The sequence below is a fragment of the Lutzomyia longipalpis genome, chromosome 2 (assembly GCF_024334085.1).
Source record: "Lutzomyia longipalpis isolate SR_M1_2022 chromosome 2, ASM2433408v1".
Classification (NCBI taxonomy): Eukaryota; Metazoa; Arthropoda; class Insecta; order Diptera; family Psychodidae; genus Lutzomyia; species Lutzomyia longipalpis.
The window spans coordinates 14,796,927-14,815,934 of NC_074708.1; the positions used below are offsets into that span (position 1 = coordinate 14,796,927).

The 19,008-nt window shown below is 39.9% G+C and overlaps 2 protein-coding genes across 3 annotated transcripts in view; one reads left to right on the plus strand and one right to left on the minus strand.

The window, feature by feature from the left end:
• Positions 1-2,349: 2,349 nt before the first annotated feature.
• On the plus strand, positions 2,350-3,956 carry LOC129790907 (GDP-fucose transporter 1). Its single transcript, XM_055828747.1, has 2 exons — positions 2,350-2,871; positions 2,945-3,956. Exons 1-2 carry the CDS (start codon positions 2,795-2,797, stop codon positions 3,876-3,878), a joined length of 1,011 nt encoding a protein of 336 aa, XP_055684722.1. The 5' UTR covers positions 2,350-2,794; the 3' UTR covers positions 3,879-3,956.
• Positions 3,957-4,897: 941 nt separating this feature from the next.
• The window catches only part of LOC129790814 (E3 ubiquitin-protein ligase highwire), a 52,797-nt gene continuing 38,686 nt past the window's right edge, over positions 4,898-19,008 (minus strand). For both annotated transcript variants that reach the window (XM_055828551.1, XM_055828550.1), the window contains exons 7-13: positions 15,695-17,433; positions 14,014-15,425; positions 10,132-10,375; positions 9,908-10,062; positions 7,532-9,670; positions 5,928-7,028; positions 4,898-5,857 (exon numbers count right to left, since the gene is read on the minus strand). In XM_055828551.1, coding sequence (XP_055684526.1) covers positions 5,474-5,857; positions 5,928-7,028; positions 7,532-9,670; positions 9,908-10,062; positions 10,132-10,375; positions 14,014-15,425; positions 15,695-17,433 — 7,174 coding nt within the window. In that variant the 3' untranslated portion in view covers positions 4,898-5,473. The remainder of the gene's footprint in view (positions 5,858-5,927; positions 7,029-7,531; positions 9,671-9,907; positions 10,063-10,131; positions 10,376-14,013; positions 15,426-15,694; positions 17,434-19,008) is intronic.

Sequence of the window (19,008 nt, forward strand, 5' to 3'; positions counted from 1 at the left end):
TATTCTGGATTTTGTCGGCAGACAAAATCCTGGTTATAATAAGATATTCTGGATTTTGTCGGCAGACAAAATCCTGGTTATAATAAAATATTCTGGTTTTTGTCGGCAGACAAAATCCTGGTTATATTAAGATATTCTGGATTTTGTCGGCAGACAAAATCCTGGTTATAATAAAATATTCTGGATTTTGTCGGCAGACAAAATCCTGGTTATAATAAAATATTCTGGTTTTTGTCGGCAGACAAAATCCTGGTTATATTAAGATATTCTGGATTTTGTCGGCAGACAAAATCCTGGTTATAATAAAATATTCTGGATTTTGTCGGCAGACAAAATCCTGGTTATAATAAAATATTCTGGTTTTTGTCGGCAGACAAAATCCTGGTTATATTAAGATATTCTGGATTTTGTCGGCAGACAAAATCCTGGTTATATTAAGATATTCTGGATTTTGTCGGCAGACAAAATCCTGGTATATCAGGATATTTTTATAAAACCTGTTGGCGGATTCAGCACGCGTCAAGCTTTGTCGGTACTCTATATCGGTAGTACCGATATAGGGTATTTGTGAATGAGTATGATCATAATATTTATTTAATATGCTTTTAGCCATATTTAGCCGACATAGACTTTTAAGTCTATGTCGGATTTTATGTCGGTACCAATTAGGGACCGAAGTCGATGGACTTTTCGTCGACGACGACTTGATGCAAAGTTTGCATCGACTTCGACGGTCCTGAACATATTATACAAGGAGTGCCAACCCCAAGATGTTTTGTTGTTGTTCTATTGAATTATAAGAGTTTTTCTCATAAAAAATATCAATTCTTGATTTTGTTAAAGAACGTCTCACCAATGGAGTCGTCAAAAAAGTCAAACGTTCAAAATATTTAGAATATTCAGCTAAATAAGTATACATAGAGGGTGAAATTCACTACTAAGTCGGGCTTAAAAATTTAAGTCGGTCTTAAGGTTTAAGTCAGTTTTTTAACAAATTCTTAAAAATTTTAAGACCAACTTAAAAATTTTAAGTCAGACCTGACTTAAAACCTTAAAACCGACTCAAAAACCGATTTAAATTTTTAAGCCCGACTGAGTAGTGCATTTTACCCAGAGTTATTTAACCCCTTAAGAACCAAGGACCAATGGGACGTTTTCGTTATACACCTTGTTTGTGAAAATGTCCAATTCTGGCTAGTTAATTTTTATTTCTTTGTTCCACCCACTGGATTCCTTATTATTCATAAGGGGTTAATCCTTAAAGGTATTACCCCTTTACCCATAGTAAGGTCTTTACATACATAGCTAGAATTAAACTGGCCAAAAAGCTGAATTATGAAAATTGACTAAAAATCCATTAATTAGGGTGAAATTCCCTGAGTCAGGTTTAAGTTTTTAAAGTCAGTATTATTTTAGTTTTTAATCAAAATTATTAGTTTCATAAGCTACATAGGATTGAATTTTTAAGGTCAGCATTTTTACGTAAGATTTAGGTTTTTTTTTAAGTCAGTCGCAAGGTTTTTAGGTACAAAAAAAGATTTTTGAGTTTGAATTGAGTTTTTTATGACAGATTTACTTTTAGTGAATTTCACCTTGAATTTCTTAAGATTGCAGAAATCAGTCTAATTGTATTGCGAAACATTTACTTTAAAAAGATGAACCTGTGTTAATTATAAAGAATCGGAGTTGTACTAAAAATAATTAAAATAATATTGAATTTTGATTGCTGTATTTCTAACTACCTTGAATAACTAGCGCTCAATTAAATATTATTTTAACACATTTAGAGTGAAACTCCAGTTCAAATATTTTACAGAAGTTGTAACGTTTCTTTGTTAGAAAAGGATTTTAAGAAAGATTGTTTCTTCGTCAACTGTTACGCGTTTGGCATTAACTTTTTATAAAATAAGTTGAAAAGAAAAAAAATATTTTCTCTTCAAAGTGCACTTTGCGCTTAAAATTAACTTATTATAAAAAAGTTTTTTTAGAGGTAAATTGTATTTTTAAATCATAAGAAATTTTGAGGTTTTTCATAAATTAAAAAACTAAAAATGATCAAATTATTATTATTTTTTGAGCACTAGTCGACTTTGAGTCGACTTGAGATCGACTACGACGACTTACGACTAGTCGACAAAATTGATCAACGACGTCGACTCAAGAAAATCCATCGACTAGTCACTAGTCGCGACTTCAACTCGACTAACTTCGGTCTCTAGACCCGACAGTTCCCGGTTGTATGGTTTATGAGAAAATCGACTTCCTTTTTGGGGTCGTTCAACGACCCCCCCTTGGCGCTCTAAGGAAGCTCCAAGGTCTTGGCGGCCTGCAGGTTAAAGAACTGTGAAGTATAAAATAAGACATATTTATATTTACTACACCTTCGTGGTTAATGATAATTTTCTACGCGTCGTAAATTCATCATTGTAATTTTGTGACAAATTCTGCAAATTTTGTCTTCTGTGTGACACCTTGCAGTTGAGTAAACAAAAAACAAGCAAGATAAGCACTTTCTCTGACAAAATAATATTTTACGGCATAATTCCGCGTTATTCTGGGTATTGTTTTGTTGCTACAACTTGCGCAAACAATGCCCTACTTCGGGAATTCCCTGACATTCGGTGTAACATCGAAAAGCAGACAATTCTTGTGAATGAAATTTTGTGATAAGAACATCCATAAAATCTCTTCGTATTCTCCCCCTCAAATATATCATTTGGGAGTGATAAAAAGCCACAGAGTGATAAGGAGTTCTTGTAAAGTTTAGTCAAGGAGTCAAATCACAACAGGAAAAATGTATCAACCGCTTGAGAAGAAGATTTCTCCCATGAAGGAGTACATCAACATTGGATTGGTTGTCCTCTCCTACTGGTGAGTACACATCCCTTTTCCAGCCACACCTGAAATCCTTAAAAACTCCTCCCTATTTTCTCCCACATTGCAGGATAATCTCCATGTTGACGGTGTTCATCAACAAAACTCTTCTGAGCAGCGATATCTTCAGCCTCGAAGCTCCACTCTTCATCACGTGGTCCCAGTGTGTTGTCTCTGCGGGCATCTGCTTCACACTGAGTCGCCTCTCGCGGATATTCCCAAATGCGATCTACTTCCCAGAAGGAAATCCCCTCAATGTGGTCACGATAAAGAACATCCTGCCGCTGTCGATTCTCTTCACACTGATGATTTCCACCAACAATCTCTGCCTGAAGTATGTTGGAGTGGCTTTCTACTACGTCGGCAGATCCCTCACAACAGTGTTCAATGTCATCTTCAGCTTCCTGCTGCTGCAACAGAAAACCAGCGGCAGATGCATCATGTGTTGCGTCGCCATAATCGCTGGATTTTGGCTGGGAGTCGATCAAGAAAGTCTCACAGATTCATTTTCCCTCATTGGAACAATCTACGGTGTCATTGGCTCTCTTGCCCTCTCCCTATACTCCATCTACACCAAAAAGAGTCTAGTCTACGTGAACCAGGAAGTCTGGTTGCTCAGCTACTACAACAACGTCTACTCCGTTGTAATCTTCCTGCCACTTCTCTTCATTACCGGCGAAGTTCCCACTGTACTCTCCTACAAATACCTCGGAGAACTCTGGTTTTGGCTTGCTCTTGGGGTCAGTGGACTCTGTGGCTTTGCCATTGGCTACGTCACAGCGCTCCAGATTAAAGTAACTTCCCCACTGACGCACAACATCTCCGGCACAGCCAAAGCTTGTGTCCAAACTGTGATTGCCACGGAAATTTACAGCGAAAGTAAATCCTTCTCCTGGTGGCTCTCTAACATTGTCGTCCTCAAGGCTAGTGCTTTGTACGCGTGGTTCAAACAACGTGAAATGCAGGTGAAATTCCAAGAGGCCGAAGCATCACAGAAGGTGTGATGATGAGACTTCCATTACAAGGACAAGTTCATGAATGCTAATATAATAGGATTTAAATAAATTTATAGAGACCTAAAAGATTTTTTTATATTTTATTCTTAACCCTTTCGCGTTCGAAGGAAACATAAGAAACTTTCGGTCTTTTTATCACGATATTTCTTCTGCTTTTGTTCAGAAGACATTTCTCAGAAAAAACATTTTCTTTAATTAATTTAATTTCAAAATAATAAAATGTTTCACATTTGAATCATACGCTGAAGCAAACGAGAAACATTAAATTTTCCAAAAAATTAATTGAATTCAATTGTTATTCCGAGGTAGAAAGGCTTAAGATTAGATTTACCAAAATAAGTGCAAAGACGACCTTCTGACTGAGAAATGTTTTCTATAGGAGCATCCACAGAATAAAATATTGTGAAACAAAGATTGCATGTTTCAAAGTTTTCTTTCTGTTTCATGCGCACGCGAAAGACTTAATTTTATTGCTTTTCTAAGTTAGAAATGCATTTAATTTACAAAGAAAATGCCACAAAAGAGGTTTTGAGAAGGAAATCTCCTTCAAGATCATCTATTGCGGTCATTGAATCACAATATTTACCTTGCTGTTGTAGAACATTTCTCACTCAGTGAAAACGTCTTTTTTTGGCCTTATTTACGTAAATTCAACGCATTTTTAGCTTAACCCTTTCGAGATTTTTAAGTCGTAGACCCAAACATGAAACATTTTATTTCCCAATTTTTTTATGAATTCGATTGGTTTCGATTGTTTTCCTAGTTAGAAATACATGAAATTCACGCAGAAGAAGCTGAAGAAGACGTTTTGCCTGAAAAATGTTCTCTGAGAGCACTCTTTTAATAAATATCGTGATAAAAGGGAGCATGTTTCAAAGTTTTTATGTTTCACGTTGGACGCGAAAGGTTTAAAAAAAAAGCCTTGGCCTACGTTGTAAGTTGTAACCCAAAGAGCGCGAAAGGGTTAAAAAGGGCACACATTGAGCTCTCAGAAAGAATCATTAAAATTATTTTTTTTACAGTGTTTTAAATATATTTATTTTAAAATTTTACTTTAATCTCAATTTTCTGACTTGTTCATTTCTTTGCGAAATTTTAATCTCAAAAATCAGTTTTATCTTGTTCACATTGACTACATAACATTTTTTTTTAATTTTAAATTCTTGTGACTACCGATTAATTTAAAATATTAATAATTAAGTTTATTTTGGAGTGCAACGAGTTCTTTTTTTTGGTAAGATGGTGCAAATAAATGCAATAATTCTGATCAAAGCACAATAATACTACAGACAGAGTCCATTTAATTATAATCATTACTTTTAAAGATTACTTTTATTAAGGATCTACCACCCCTCCTGTTTTTTTTCTAGTTAAGAGAGTAGGAAGGGGTGTTTGTTTTTGGGTAAAATGCATCTGTGAGTAAATAAGTTAAGTTCCTTTCTATTTTAGAATAATTTATAAGTACTTAAAAATTAATGCCTCTACTGTTGGAGCCTCGAATGGCTTTTATTTGGGGACAGAAGGAGCATAATAGGGAGAGAGAGGAAAGTGTCAAAGAGGACTTACCGATCGCGGGGTGAGGACTAGAAAGTCTGTGCATTGCGGCAAATACCACAGCCGAGGGCAAATTCCTCTCCTGTGGCTGGATGGGCAATGTGCAATGGACAATCCTCCCCAAGGAGCTGCTTTGCTTTGGGTCCAGCTGGGCAGCGTGGAAGTTTATTCTTCGGGATGTTGGTTAAACGTTGGAAGTCATCGTGGCAGGTGTCGCAGAAATGTGTTGTGCCGAAGCAGAAGAACACCGCCACGGAGCAGCAGTAGCGGCATTTGTACTCCAGAAAATCTGTTCCGTGTTTGGGGCACATCTGCGCCCTTGCCACATCACTGCATCCCCCACAAACCAGCTCCTGTGGATCAAAATTGTCCCCAATCTCTGCATCACATCGTGCTTCACCACCATAGTAAGCCTGCAACGAATGTTAGCATTGTGTAGCTTAGATAGTTAGCAAGAGGTGCTGGTTCACCAGTTCTACTGACCTTTTGGCATTTGTAGCACACGTAGTAAGCATAACGATCCATGGCGTAGGTGGTGAGATCACGTTCTGCTGACAAACTCTCAATCCCCTCATATTCCAACCGCATAATTGCCTTTCGCTTCACATCGTCCTTCAGGACATTGATTGGCTCAAGAATTTCCGCCAGAAGCGTATGTTGGATGTCTCCCTTGCAAATGGGACACTGAGAGAAGCCAAAACTAATCCTCGGTCCTGTCCAGCGACGCGTTAGGACGGCTTTGCAGCAGTGAAAGTGGAAAACATGCCCACAATCCAGCTGAATTGCCGGAGCATAGCTCAGAGCTTCCGTGAAGCAAATCATGCACATATCATCGGCATCCTGGGTGAGTCGTGGCTCTCGCGTGGACTCAGCCTGTTCATTTTCACGCGCAGCACAGAGATGCTGAAGACACGGCAGGCATTTCGCTTCACCCGCCACACCGCCACATGGATGCCCACAGGGACGGACTTTTGCACATGCAACAGCCGCATATTCCTGACACTGAGCATCTGCACACACATTCCCAACCGCAAGGAGCCCTGAATTCCCCGTTGCCCCACAAAAGCGGCACCTTCCAACGCTTCCCGGAGGCCCGGAGATGATCGTATTGCTGCCATCGCGAAACTCAACCATTGCTTTGAGTGTCTTGTAGTCAGCCAGAGCGAGAAGCCAGAAGAGCTTCGTCCTGCCACAGCTTTCATGCAACTCAACGCGAATTGCTTCCTCCTCCTCCTTGCACACAGTCCGATGGTGCGAACGTGTGCGTCGATTGAGATGGAGGAATCTATCGCAATCGCAGCATAGACTCCCACAGGCGTCGCATTGAATCACCGCCGGTGTTACCCCATCATCGTGATTGGAGCACAACGGCCTACTCTCAGATGGCTTTGACCACTGCCCCGACGATAGCCGCTCTACGTGATCCGTATCCAGAACACAGAGACTTGCCAAAGCAAGCCAGAGCGTTGCTGTCTTGATACAAATCTCTGGGGATCTGAACACCTCATCGAGACGAGTTAAATTGAGAATTGACTCTGCAATTGCTGCCTTTGTAACCAGAGACCATTTCTCTGTGAGTTTTCCCTACAAGAAGAAGATATTTCCAATAGAAAACAACCCGAAGAAACTTGAAGTTTGCACAATTTTTGAATATACTTATCTTCCCGGAACGATTTGATATGTTCCCGGAAAGTGCCATAAGTGGATGGAAGTTGTGCAGTCATCCTGCCTATTGAAACAGGAAGTTTCTAAGGGATCTTAAGAACTTCTTTTGCAATACCCGGCTAATCCTTGATGTCATTTAGGGGTAAAAATCTGAGTCTATAAAAATGCTTCACGCAATTGCAAAAGGGACTTCCTAAATGGACAGATTTTGACCCAAAGTGAAAATCAAGGACTAACCGGGCGTTGTAAAGGAAGTTCTTAAGATCCCTTAGAAACTTCCTGTTGCAATAGGCAGGATGACTGAACAACTTCCACCACTTATGGCACTTTCCGGGAAGCACATCAAACCGTTCCGGGAAGAGAAGTTTATTCAAAAGTTTACAAACTTCAAGTTGTTTTTGAGAAGGTTCCCTAATACTTACACTCGCCATATCCCGGATGAGATTAATAATATTCTCAGCTTGCTTCACGGAAATTGTTCCCTTGAGGAACCATCTCTGATTCACATTCCTCACATCATCCCTGGGACGACGTCTCACATCGTACCTCTGACTATCTTCCTCGAGTTCGTGCACCTCCTCAATGGCCGACTGTTCACCCTCTTCCCAACTACTATCACCCAAATCAATAAACTCCTCACGCTTCTCCAGCGACCCTTTGAGGTTGTGAATGTTAAAATCAATGCAATGCGATAGCTTCACAACTGGAGGATTTTTCGCAGCTCCTGGAGCACCATTTGTCACTGTTGTGCTCTTAATTTTCACCTGAAGCTGCAGAGATTTCGCCACAACAGCCAGGAAGATGTCAATTATCCCCAAGCGCTTCATATCAAAGTCCCCACCACTCTGATTGACAATACTAAAGTCCGTTGGGGGCATTTTGGTGATACCCAGCAAATCCCCAAGGCTGTCCGGGGAGATTTCCGGAAGCATTCGGCGTAGGAGGGCGGTTACTTGACGCTGAACACGATCACTCCCTGTGTGGAGGAGTGTTAGAAGATCCTTGAGAAGCCCATACTGGTGGGAGAGATAGGAGCGTCCCACTGTGCTTCCTGAGAGCGCCAAAACCATACTCAGCATCTCAAAGCAGTAAGTATCCGGTGGACGAGAATTCTCACTGCTCACATCGCTTTTCCCATCAATCTGCGCCACCGCATTGAGAGCTTCCCATTCCTCCTTGGAACGCTGAGCCTCCTTCCGGATGGCATGAACAATGTGGACAATCACCTGCTTCTGCAAATGTGAGAGTTTGCTGCGACTAAAGAGGATTCCCACCATGTGCTCACGCATATCCAACGAGTCCGCCTGAAGACTCGCCCCACTGGATTCCATGGCAACTGTTGCATAATTCTCTGATGGATACTCCTGCTGCTGTTGCTGCTGCTCACCCAAGATCAACTTCCCAAACACCTGAGCTGTGATTAAACGGAACACCCGCAGTGTTTCAGCTTCGCAATTTCTATGCTGAATCTGCTGGGAATTTGTCAGCTTCAAATTATGCTTCAATGCCATCAGCCTATCCTCCATCAGGGGGTACCCCATGAGACGAATACTCCTGACCCGTAGCGTTGGATCCTGCCCACTTAGAACTAAACGGAAATGCGTTGAGGACTCATCGCGAACTGTGGCCGAAATCCAAGCTCCCTGATTAGCTACACCCTCAATGTCTACACTCTTGAGAAGACTCGTATCCCCGAGGGATTGTCCAGCATAGAACATAATGTTCTGCACTTTATTCCCAATATCCCGGCTATTGTCAATGTGAACAAAAATCTGGCGACAAACAAAGTTGAGTTTATTCATTGAAATATCAATGATTTTGGATTTATTTCGATCCTCTTCGTCACTCTCCCAGAATGTCTCCGTAGAATTGTCCAAGAGTGCTCCTGCCATTGCTTGCCGGGAGGACACGGTCAATTCAAACATTCCCTGAAGATCCATCAATGTGGAGATCCTCGTTCCGGAATTCTGGGCATTGTAATTTGACTCCTGAAGGGCAGCCGTTGAGGACAGAACCATATTCTCATTTTGCTCATCAGATCGCGAGAGAATCTTCGAGATATTCCCAAAGACACGCGATCGATGGAGAAATTGATGATCAGCCTGTCGGAAGCGAATACCAAAGCACTGAATTGCCGTTCGTTGGAGGGATGATCCAGCCGGTAGGAGGAGTGTCAAGTCAGCTACAGTCTGGAGGAAAGCATGAAGACTCTGCGTGAGCACCGAAGAGACATGACCACTTAGCTGTGTCGTGGAAACGGGATGCTCAAGGGCAATTTCCCCATCAGGCTCAACACGCTCCTCAGAGACAGGAGTCAGGGATGTTACGAACCACCACATGAGGTCATGCAGACAAATTGTCTGTGTCACTGTTCTCATTAGCCAATTTAGTGCTTGGAGGGAGTAAATTCTGCACGTTGCCACTCTCAAACTTCTCTTCATTGCAAATCGCAACTTTGTCAAATCGTGCTGCTTGAGAATGAATGCCATGACGGGCCTGGACATGAGGCAGGCTGCCACACCACCATCTTTCTTCTTCCCACTACATGATGGCATTCCCGCCTAAACGGAAATTTATTTATTTTTTATCATTTAGGATAGTTCCTTGTGAATGTGCTTAGGGGTACATTGGCAAAACGTACCAAAAGTTCATGAACCGATTAATATGGCAAAACTTGAAGCTCAATTTTTGAAATTAATTTTTTGAAAGGATTTTATTTGGGGATTTCTCTTAAAATTAAATAAGAAATCAAGAAAATAGATTGAAAAGAAAGAAAATTGAAAGATCGCATCACAAACCTGCTCAGCATTGACATTGGTGTTCCCTTCGAGCTCATCAACAGTCTGCGGAGGCGCCGCAGCTGATTGCACCACACACGACGCCCCAATGAACTCATCAGGCACGAGCTTCCGCAAATTATTCGACGGATAGCAAAGCAAAAGTGATCCAGCATCTGCAAATGAGATCATCCCATCGTGAAATTCAAATGCAATGCAACTGCATTAGTTTCCAACATCCATACCACTGTCACATGTTGAATTATTCCGTCGACGCAGTACAACACGCGATCCCGAATCAATTTGATTGCTGGACGCCTCTTGATTTTGACCCCCGCCATAGAATTTGCTGTAGTTGCGTGACTGCCCATTCCATCCCTGACCCATTGAGTAGCTTCGGTGGAACTTCAAATTGGACGACGTGTTCAACTGCCCAAGAATATCAGTTCCCGTCTGGTCGATTGAATCAAATGACATCTCCGACAGAGGCTACGTCAAAGGCAAATTATTATTTTTTTTTCAATGCGGGAAATGCCTTTAAAATCTCAGCAGAGATTACCAAGTTGGGCAATTTCATGTAAAATTATTTGTTTGCTGCATGTTTTTACATGTAAAGTATACAAAAATGTAAAGAATTTGTAAAAATAATATTAGAGAGGGAAATGATCGAAAAAAACATAAAGATTGATTTTTCCTTGTTAAAATTAATTTAAGTAATTAACTAAAAGTCTTTAAATCAAAAAGTTGTTTTACATTAACAGAAAAATTATTTTGTAAAAAGTTTGTCAATTTTATTAAAATATTTTAAAGGAGCCCATGCGCTTGATATGGGCGAAGTACCTAATTGAAGGAAACGCAGAAAACAATTTTAACCCACCCAGTCTTGTAGGGAATCAAAAAAGGATAAAGAATCGCCAAAAATATTCACCATTTTCCACTGGGGTCACAACGAAAAAAGGCAATAAAGTTTTGTAAAAATTCAAAAAAATTTGCCGCCATTCGCCATTTTGTTCATTTCAATGCATGAATCATATGTTTCAATGCTTCGTCATGAGCTTGTCGATGACAGTTTGACATTTCATTTATTTTTTTTTGGAGAAAATAAAAAAAATTGCGTATTTTTTTAATTTAATTATCGTGGTAAATGTGTTTTACGTGTTGTTCAAGAGTGATTTTTATATTTGAATACCTGAAGGCTGAATTCCCGCACAGCTTGTGACCGTCTCAGCGAGCACATCTCTCGTTACAAAGCAAAGCAATCCAAAAAAAACATTGGTCGTGGATCGTCTTGAAGATGGCTTTTTCACGAATTGAGAGATCCTCTGCGCTGGAATCCTTTGCGTTTCACACTACCACGACGGACAAGACGATGGATTGCTGGTTTTGTGATTCCCTGGATGTTGTTGTCATGCAAAAACTTACGATGTTTATTGGCACCACCTTTCCCAAGACCTTTTCCACGACCAATGATGTGCTCGCTGTGCGGGAATTCATCCTTCAGGTATTAAAATATGAAAATCACTCTCGAACAACACGTAAAACACATTTACCACGATAATTAAACTAAAAAATACGCAATTTTTTTTTTATTTTCTCTCAAAAAAAATGAATGAAATGTCAAACTCCCATCGACAAGCTCATGACGAAGCATTGAAACATATGCTTCATACATTGAAATGAACAAAATGGCGAATGGCGGTCAATTTTTTTTGAATTTTTACAAAACTTTATTGCCTTTTTTCGTTGTGACCCCAGTGGAAAATGGTGAATATTTTTGGCGATTCTTTATCCTTTTTTGATTCCCTACAAGACTGGGTAGGTTAAAATTGTTTTCTGCGTTTCCTTCAATTAGGTACTTCGCCCATATAAAGCGCATGGGCTCCTTTCTTAATATGCAAAATTACTGATTGGTCAGAAACTTAGGTGGGAAATGTTCTTTTAGATGAAACCCGCTAAAATATTTTTAAAAAATTAAAAAAAAAAAGAAACTTAGCTCAAGATTAATATTTAGAAGTTTCCTTTTTGTATAGAAAACGATGAAATATCCTGGATTTCATTCTACATATTGATGTTCTTCCAGCCCTCTACAGCTTTCTTTGACAAATTTTTGAGTTAAAGTTCAAATTACCATGATACGTAATTCTAAATTTTTTTTAGATGAAAACTTACATATATTTTTCTTGGAAAAAAAATTTCCTTTTTAAAGTAAAGCGTAAGTGTTAAAATTAAGATTATTTATGTAGGAAAGAATGGATTGAAGAAAGGATATAAGTTCAATTTCAACAAATTTTCTCTTTTATAATGGAGCTGAAAACAGTTTTTACAAAACTACAAATGAACAACAGAATTTTACAAACCTTTAACAAATTAATTTTATCTGTACTTTTAATACTTCTGAATAATGTTAATAAAATCAACTTTCTCGAAGGTGATGCAAAAAAAAATTCTTTACAATTTTGTTTTCTGATCAAGATGTTTTGTTTTCTGGAATTGCTTTTGACTTAATTTTACAATTAATTGCAATTTTATTTTTAATTTAAAAAATATTTTACTACCCATAATTTTCTTTACATTATTTATATAAAATTATAAATGTAAAGAAAAGTATGTAAAGAAAAATGCATGTAAAGAAAGACATTGTTTACATGTAAATAAGCATGTAAAATGTAAAAATGTAAACAAACCGCCCAACCCAGGCAGAGATGCAATCAAGTCAAATTGCAAACAATTTTGCGAGAGAAAAGCATAATTTTGTTGTTCTTGAATTAAATGAACTAAATAAATAAACTACGATGGCAATCATCGACGTTATCATTGAGAACAATCTCTCCAGAATAAATTATTATTAATTACAAAGTTGAAAAGTCATACCCTAAGAAATCTTTAGAAGGCTATATCTCGAGAACGGATCCATAGATTTTCGAGTTTGAGCTATCGCTGGAAAGGTCTTAACCTCAACTATAATATATTAAAATATGAAGTAAATTGATAATGGCATTTTCGAAATATTCGAGTTCGAAATTTTCGAAAATATTGATTTTGACTTTAGCGCCTCTCGCGATCATTTCTCGAAGTTGCAATGTTCTAGACATTTGTAGGGCTTCACGAAACCTTTCATTTGCACTTGAGTTGATCAAAATCGGACTTGTAGAACCCGAGATATGACATGCCAACTTTGGAAGGGTATATCTCGAGAACGGCGACATAGATTTTCTTCATTTTTGGCACGGAGCTAGATAATATGGTCAGCTATAACATATCAAAAAATGAAGCAAATCGATAATGGCGTTTTCAAGATATTCATCGAAAACTCATCGAAAATTTTGTTTTTGATTTTTGGCCCCCTAGCGGTCAATTTTGAAACTTCGTATGTTTTAGAGAGTTGTAGGGTTTGTTGAGAGCTTTCATTTGAGCCCGGGTTGATCAAAATCGGTCAAGCCGTTTTCGAGTTATGGTCGATTTTCGATGAAAAATTGTGGCGGCCATATTGACTAAACGGCTTGACCGATTTTCGAAAATGAGGTATCGTTGGAAAGCTCTTGATGGCCCCTACAACATATAAAAATTTCAGATTTTTAGCTATTACAGGGGCTGAGATATAGCGAAAACAAAATTTTGAGGTTATTCAAAATGGCGGACGGAGGGGTGGGGGGGTGGATTTGACCTCATAATCGGATGTCTTCCGGTCGATATTTAAACTTTGCCGTTTACCGCAAGTCTCTATCTATCACCGTTCTCTCGCAATTTAGTGTTATACTACGGCCGGACGGCCGGCCGGAAAAAAACTTACTTTTGGCGCATACGTTTTTTGGGATGTGGGGACCCTAATTCGTGCTCATACCAAGTTTGAGCCCGATCTGACGACTTTCGATTTTGCTCGGTACACAAAAGCTGTGTCTGAAAGAAACACAGCTAGAAGGTTAAAATGAATCATTTGAATTGATCGTTAACCCTTTGGGTCCTTCTTAATCTTAATTTATGTAAAAAAAAAACATTTCAAAGTTGAAAAAACAATTAAATTAAGTAAAATTTGGGAAAATAATGTATTTCAAGTTGAGCCGCATGACCCAATGGACGTGAAAGGGTTAAACAAGTGAAAATGAAAAGAAATTCTAAATAAAACTCACCCTATCGAATCCATTATCCCCGGAATTGTACTCAAACATATTGTAGAGAATTTCCTCCGTTAGAGAAGCCCCCAGAGATTCAAGGCACGAAAACATCTCCGGAGCTGGCCAAAGAAGTTCCGGCGAGAGGCATCCAGGCATTCCATGACCACCGCGTGATTGACTCGCAACAGCCCTCCCATCTTTAGGTGATATCCTAATGCCACTGAGCCTATTCAGCATTTTCTGATTCAAACTCTCACGCCCCGCATCCCCACGACTTGTACTCGGCTTATGCATATCGCTGGTCAATTGATTGACCTGATCCTCCGTCATTATTGGTATTTGCTGTGGTGATCTCTTTTGATCTGCCGTCACACTGCCGATGCCATTGGATGAGAGTTCAAGCAAAAATAGCGCATTCTCCTTCATCATTGTGTAAATATCCGAATTAACAATGAGAGACGTTTTGAGGCCAAATAAACTCTCAATTTTATCCCCCGCAGCCTGTGGTGAGCAATTCAAATTGATATTCTTCTGCCCCGGGAGATTCTTATCGCGACATTTCTCACACAGCAAATACCAGCTGGTGGCACCCTTCCCGCCATCCCCACAATTTCCAGCCCATCCCTTGCAGTAAGTCCCCACAGAGTTGTAGCCCTTCCCATTGGCGGACTTCCCACAACCCGGGTGGACGATGCGCATGTGGTAGGTGACTGGGATTGGTAGGAAGATCTCACACATTTCGCAGTAGCTACCCTCATCCTTCTTCTTCTTCCGCCCTTTGCGTGTTTCGCAGTTAAATTCCCCAAAAACATCCCTTGTGGAGCGATTTGGTGGACTCTCCTTGGCCGGTTGATCCGTGAACGTTGCCAGGGCATTACTCTGCACGAGTTGGACACAATTGAGGCAGAGCTGTTCCCACAGGTAGACAAGGCATCGTAGTGCTGGTGGGAGGACTGTTACAATCTCCGGAAGTGCATGGAGTTTGCACTTGTCCCCACGACGACGATTGTGCACAGAAGAATTTCCCGATTTTGCCAAAGCTTCCAATGTAGATGGGCGAATATTTAGATAATTTCCTGCATTGGCCACCTCAACGGAATGCCTCTGCTGTGCCTTTTGCTCCTTTGTCAATGAGGAATCTTTTGCCTCACCACGCGTCACCACAACAGCTCCCTGCTTCGAGAGTGTTGGATGAAATTTGAGGAATGACGCACATGCCATGGCATCGTGAACAATTCCCTCATGCCAGAGAAATGCCGCAAAAACAGCCCGAAGACTCTCAGCCAGTGCCGGTGGGAGAGCTTTCTTCGGTACTGTACTCCTTGTGGGAAAATCCGTTTCAGTCCCATCTCCCGAACAGATGGATTTATCATTCCCCGGAGGTGTCTGATTGATTGAACCCTCTCTATCGGTTACATTGAGTTGTTCTGCGTGTAAATCAACATTGAATCACCTTAATTGCCTGATATTGGATTAATTTCACAACAAAATGCAACAGTTTCTCATTTCTCATCAATTGAATTGTAAATTAATTGATCATCATTTTTTTTTATCTAAAGTTTGCTTTTTACTATTTAAACATTCCATTCTTTGTTCTTATATATCAGAAAGTCAACAATTTGATAATAAAAAATTGCAAGAAAGCAATTGAATTCCCAATGAAAGACATAAGATTCAAATAGAAAAAAATACTCACGAATTCCGGGCGAAAGCTTCCTTCCTCGGGATTTCCGAGGACTCCTCTTTGGGGATGATCCCTCCGGATTGGCAGGGCAATTGGTGCCTATTGCGAAATTTCCAGCACCGAGTGAATAATCCGAACCATCAGCAAACTTCCCAACAGTCTCATCTGGGCTGGCACTTGAGAAGTCCTCAGCACTCTGAAGTCTCCCAGGATCAGGATGTTTCTGCTGCGGTATGGCCACAGGACTCGATGAGCGACTACCACACGGTGGGGTAACTCCATTCCCATTGCTCTTCGTGGAATCCTGCCCCCCAATTGCCTTGACAATGTCACGCACGGAAACCGAAGCAAATTCATGAAAATCCGATTTTCTCCTGGCAAAATCCTTACACTCCACACTATCCCCCTTGAACCATTTACTCAAAGCTTGTAGTTTACTCGCCCCACCACCCACAACTCCTGCAATTGTCGACCCGAGATTTGTGCTCTGATTGGGACTCTGTGAGAGATTTCCAACACGCGGGGAATCATCTCTGGACGAGGAAGCTTCGCAATCTGCACGTTTTGCATCCCCTGAGAAGGATCCAGCAGCTTCGCCCTTTGGCTGCCTCTCGAGACTTCCTCTGCTGCCTTTTGATTGGAATACAAAAGGACTCCCACCCGCTGGAGGGAGATCACTCGTGAGGGGTGGAGTGAATTTATTTGAGCTGAAGAAGTCAAATCCTTTCTTACTCGGTGAGCTTATTTTGTGTTTCGGTTGGGGCTCAACGAGTGTTTCAGGATCAAATGATTCCGAATCTGTCGTGCTGTTCTTCCGGATCCTCTCCAGGACACACTTGGTCACCGTTGTCTCCACCACTGGATGCAGCAGCATCTTCCCAATGTGCTGATTGTACTGCAAGCACCACGCTTCCGTTGGGTACCACGCATTGGTGCAGTGCTGACGAATGGATTCAGTGCTGAGTCTCACCCAAACCCCATCGTCATTCTCAACTTCATCAATATACGAGATTATCCCATCCATCTTTATGATTCCCACCTGCTCAGATTGCAGCGTTGGATGTGCTCGAATACGGAGTCCAGCTGAATTCTTTGTTCGGAACCTTCGAAGCTTATTCGGTGGTTCGACTCTCTTAATATTGGACGGTGGTGGTGGGATTCCTGCCTCCTTAACTTCCACGCGTGTAATGTTCTCCAGCGGAATGCCATCAATGGTCACGGTAAGACAGAAATTTCCCACTGAATTTGGTGTCCAGGCCACGGCAAACGTTCCATCTTCCATATTCTTTGCCGTGAGTGTTTCAACGATGCGCGTTTGGATGGGATTCACAAATCGCAGCTCTTCGAACGAATACTCCTCATATGCCTTCATGAAGGTAATCGCCTTGTAGCACATCCTGTCCTTCATTGTTGGTTCATAGGGAATCTTTGGTGGTGGTGCTAGATCATTGGACGTCAGGAAGGACATCCTTCGCATCTTCCTACTCCCATGGCCAGTTGCCTCCACGGGAATTGCCGTAATTTCAACTCTCAAATCAGCCACGAGAACAAGATCTCCATACTGATCGCGTGTCACGATAGTCAACTGTGTTGGCCATCCGTAGTGAATTGGCTCAATTATTGACTTCAATTCGCATTTATTTGTATCCAAACGCGGCTCTGGCTGTAGCCAGGCTGCCAATCGTGCTCCCGACGATCCCGGAGCGCATGTTACGAAATCCTTGAGGAATTGTCGTTCATTGGAATGACTTCTGCAAGGAGATAAAATTGCAAAAGGCATTTTAGCCGCTGCTGGTGGCAGCTAAAACAGTATAATCGCAAACGGAAGTTGGGTTTTTTAAAAAGAAATTTAGCCCCTTTTTGCATTTTTATTGTCGCATTAAAGCCGCATATAAATTATTTATTATAAGATTAATACGAAAAAGGAAAGAGCTTTTGAGAAAAATTGATAAACCAACACAGGGTGATATAGGTATGATGTCCTTTGAAAATTTTATTAAATGAAATAATGGGCCTAATTCAGCGACCAAGAAACCCTTGAAATCTTTAAATTTTGTACTGAAATTTCAAGATTTCAAGCGAATTTCAAAGGGTTTCTTGGTCGCTGAATAAGGCCCAATATTTGTAATTTTTTTTAAAAATAACAGGGAATGAAAATCAATGATCATTAGCAGTGTTTTTACATAGCTATAGAGATAGAATCGCTAGAATAATTCAAATAATGATTCGAGCAGAAAATACACGATTTCTTTGATTCATAGCGACGTTTCGGTAAATTTATTATTTTCTTTAAACTCTAAATTGATTATATTTGATTAATAATTTGTTACACTAATTTGGAATTTTAATTACGATTTGTAAGACGTCAGGTCTTTCTAGAAGCGTCAGTTAAACGAATCCTTGTAATTTTAGCCAGAGCTTTCGACGTCACTTTGCCAATTCGTCCTGAAAAAATTGTAATTAAAAGACTAAAAATGTCTCTAACTTTGGCATTATAATAAACTGTATAATAAAGCATAAGAATTAAGAACAAGATCATACTTCTTTTTTTAAATTAAAAATCAAGCATCAAGAATGAATAAAATTGAACATCTTGGCTAGGCAAGTTTGTATTTCAGAGCAATATCTCTTCTCAATCCTATTTTAGTGCTTGTGAATCATTACTCAAATTTCAAGCAAAATTTCCCTTATTAAATTATTCCCAGAAATATAAAAGAATTCCATTTGGGTCAGTAAATTGATAACCCCTGTGTGGCAGGAAATCACAACTGATCATTCCACATCTTTAAAATGCAAGTTGATATGTAAAAGCAAACAAAAAAAAACCTTTTTATTTCTTCATTTCCACCATTAATTGATCAACCGGATTGATTTAAGTTTCCTCATAAGGACCTGGTTAGTCATATTTGGCTCTCTTTGTTGAATTATTTAACTTTTTGTCCTTGTTTTGCGCTGATGCAGCGTCTTTGCCAATGTCTGCATTTTCGCAACATAAGTTCCTCTTAAGTTTGCATCATCACAATATTCTTGATTATCTTATGGTGTGATTTGATAATTTTATACAAAATAAATAAATTTATTATACATTCGCTCTATTGAGGCAACAACCTGTTTAGACTTGTTCCTGCTCTGTACGATCAATTTTCTTCATTTTCATCCATTCCACTGTCTTCATCTTGGATGCTTCTGTGTGTCTGTGGGACCGTGAAAAAAATCTACTAGAGTTTCTTCTCACTCTCAACCGCATGATTATAGGAACTCCAAGGGACGGCCCAAGTAATAAATAAAAGAAAGAAAAAGAGAAAAAGGCAAAAGAGAGAAGAAAA

What these genes read in the sequence shown, in the direction of transcription:
- LOC129790907 (XM_055828747.1), top strand. Translation starts at nt 2,795, where the DNA reads ATGTATCAACCGCTTGAGAAGAAGATTTCTCCCATGAAGGAGTACATC. An exon ending in TTGGTTGTCCTCTCCTACTG is followed by an intron (nt 2,872 to 2,944) that starts GTGAGTACACAT and finishes CCCACATTGCAG; the next exon opens with GATAATCTCCATGTTGACGG.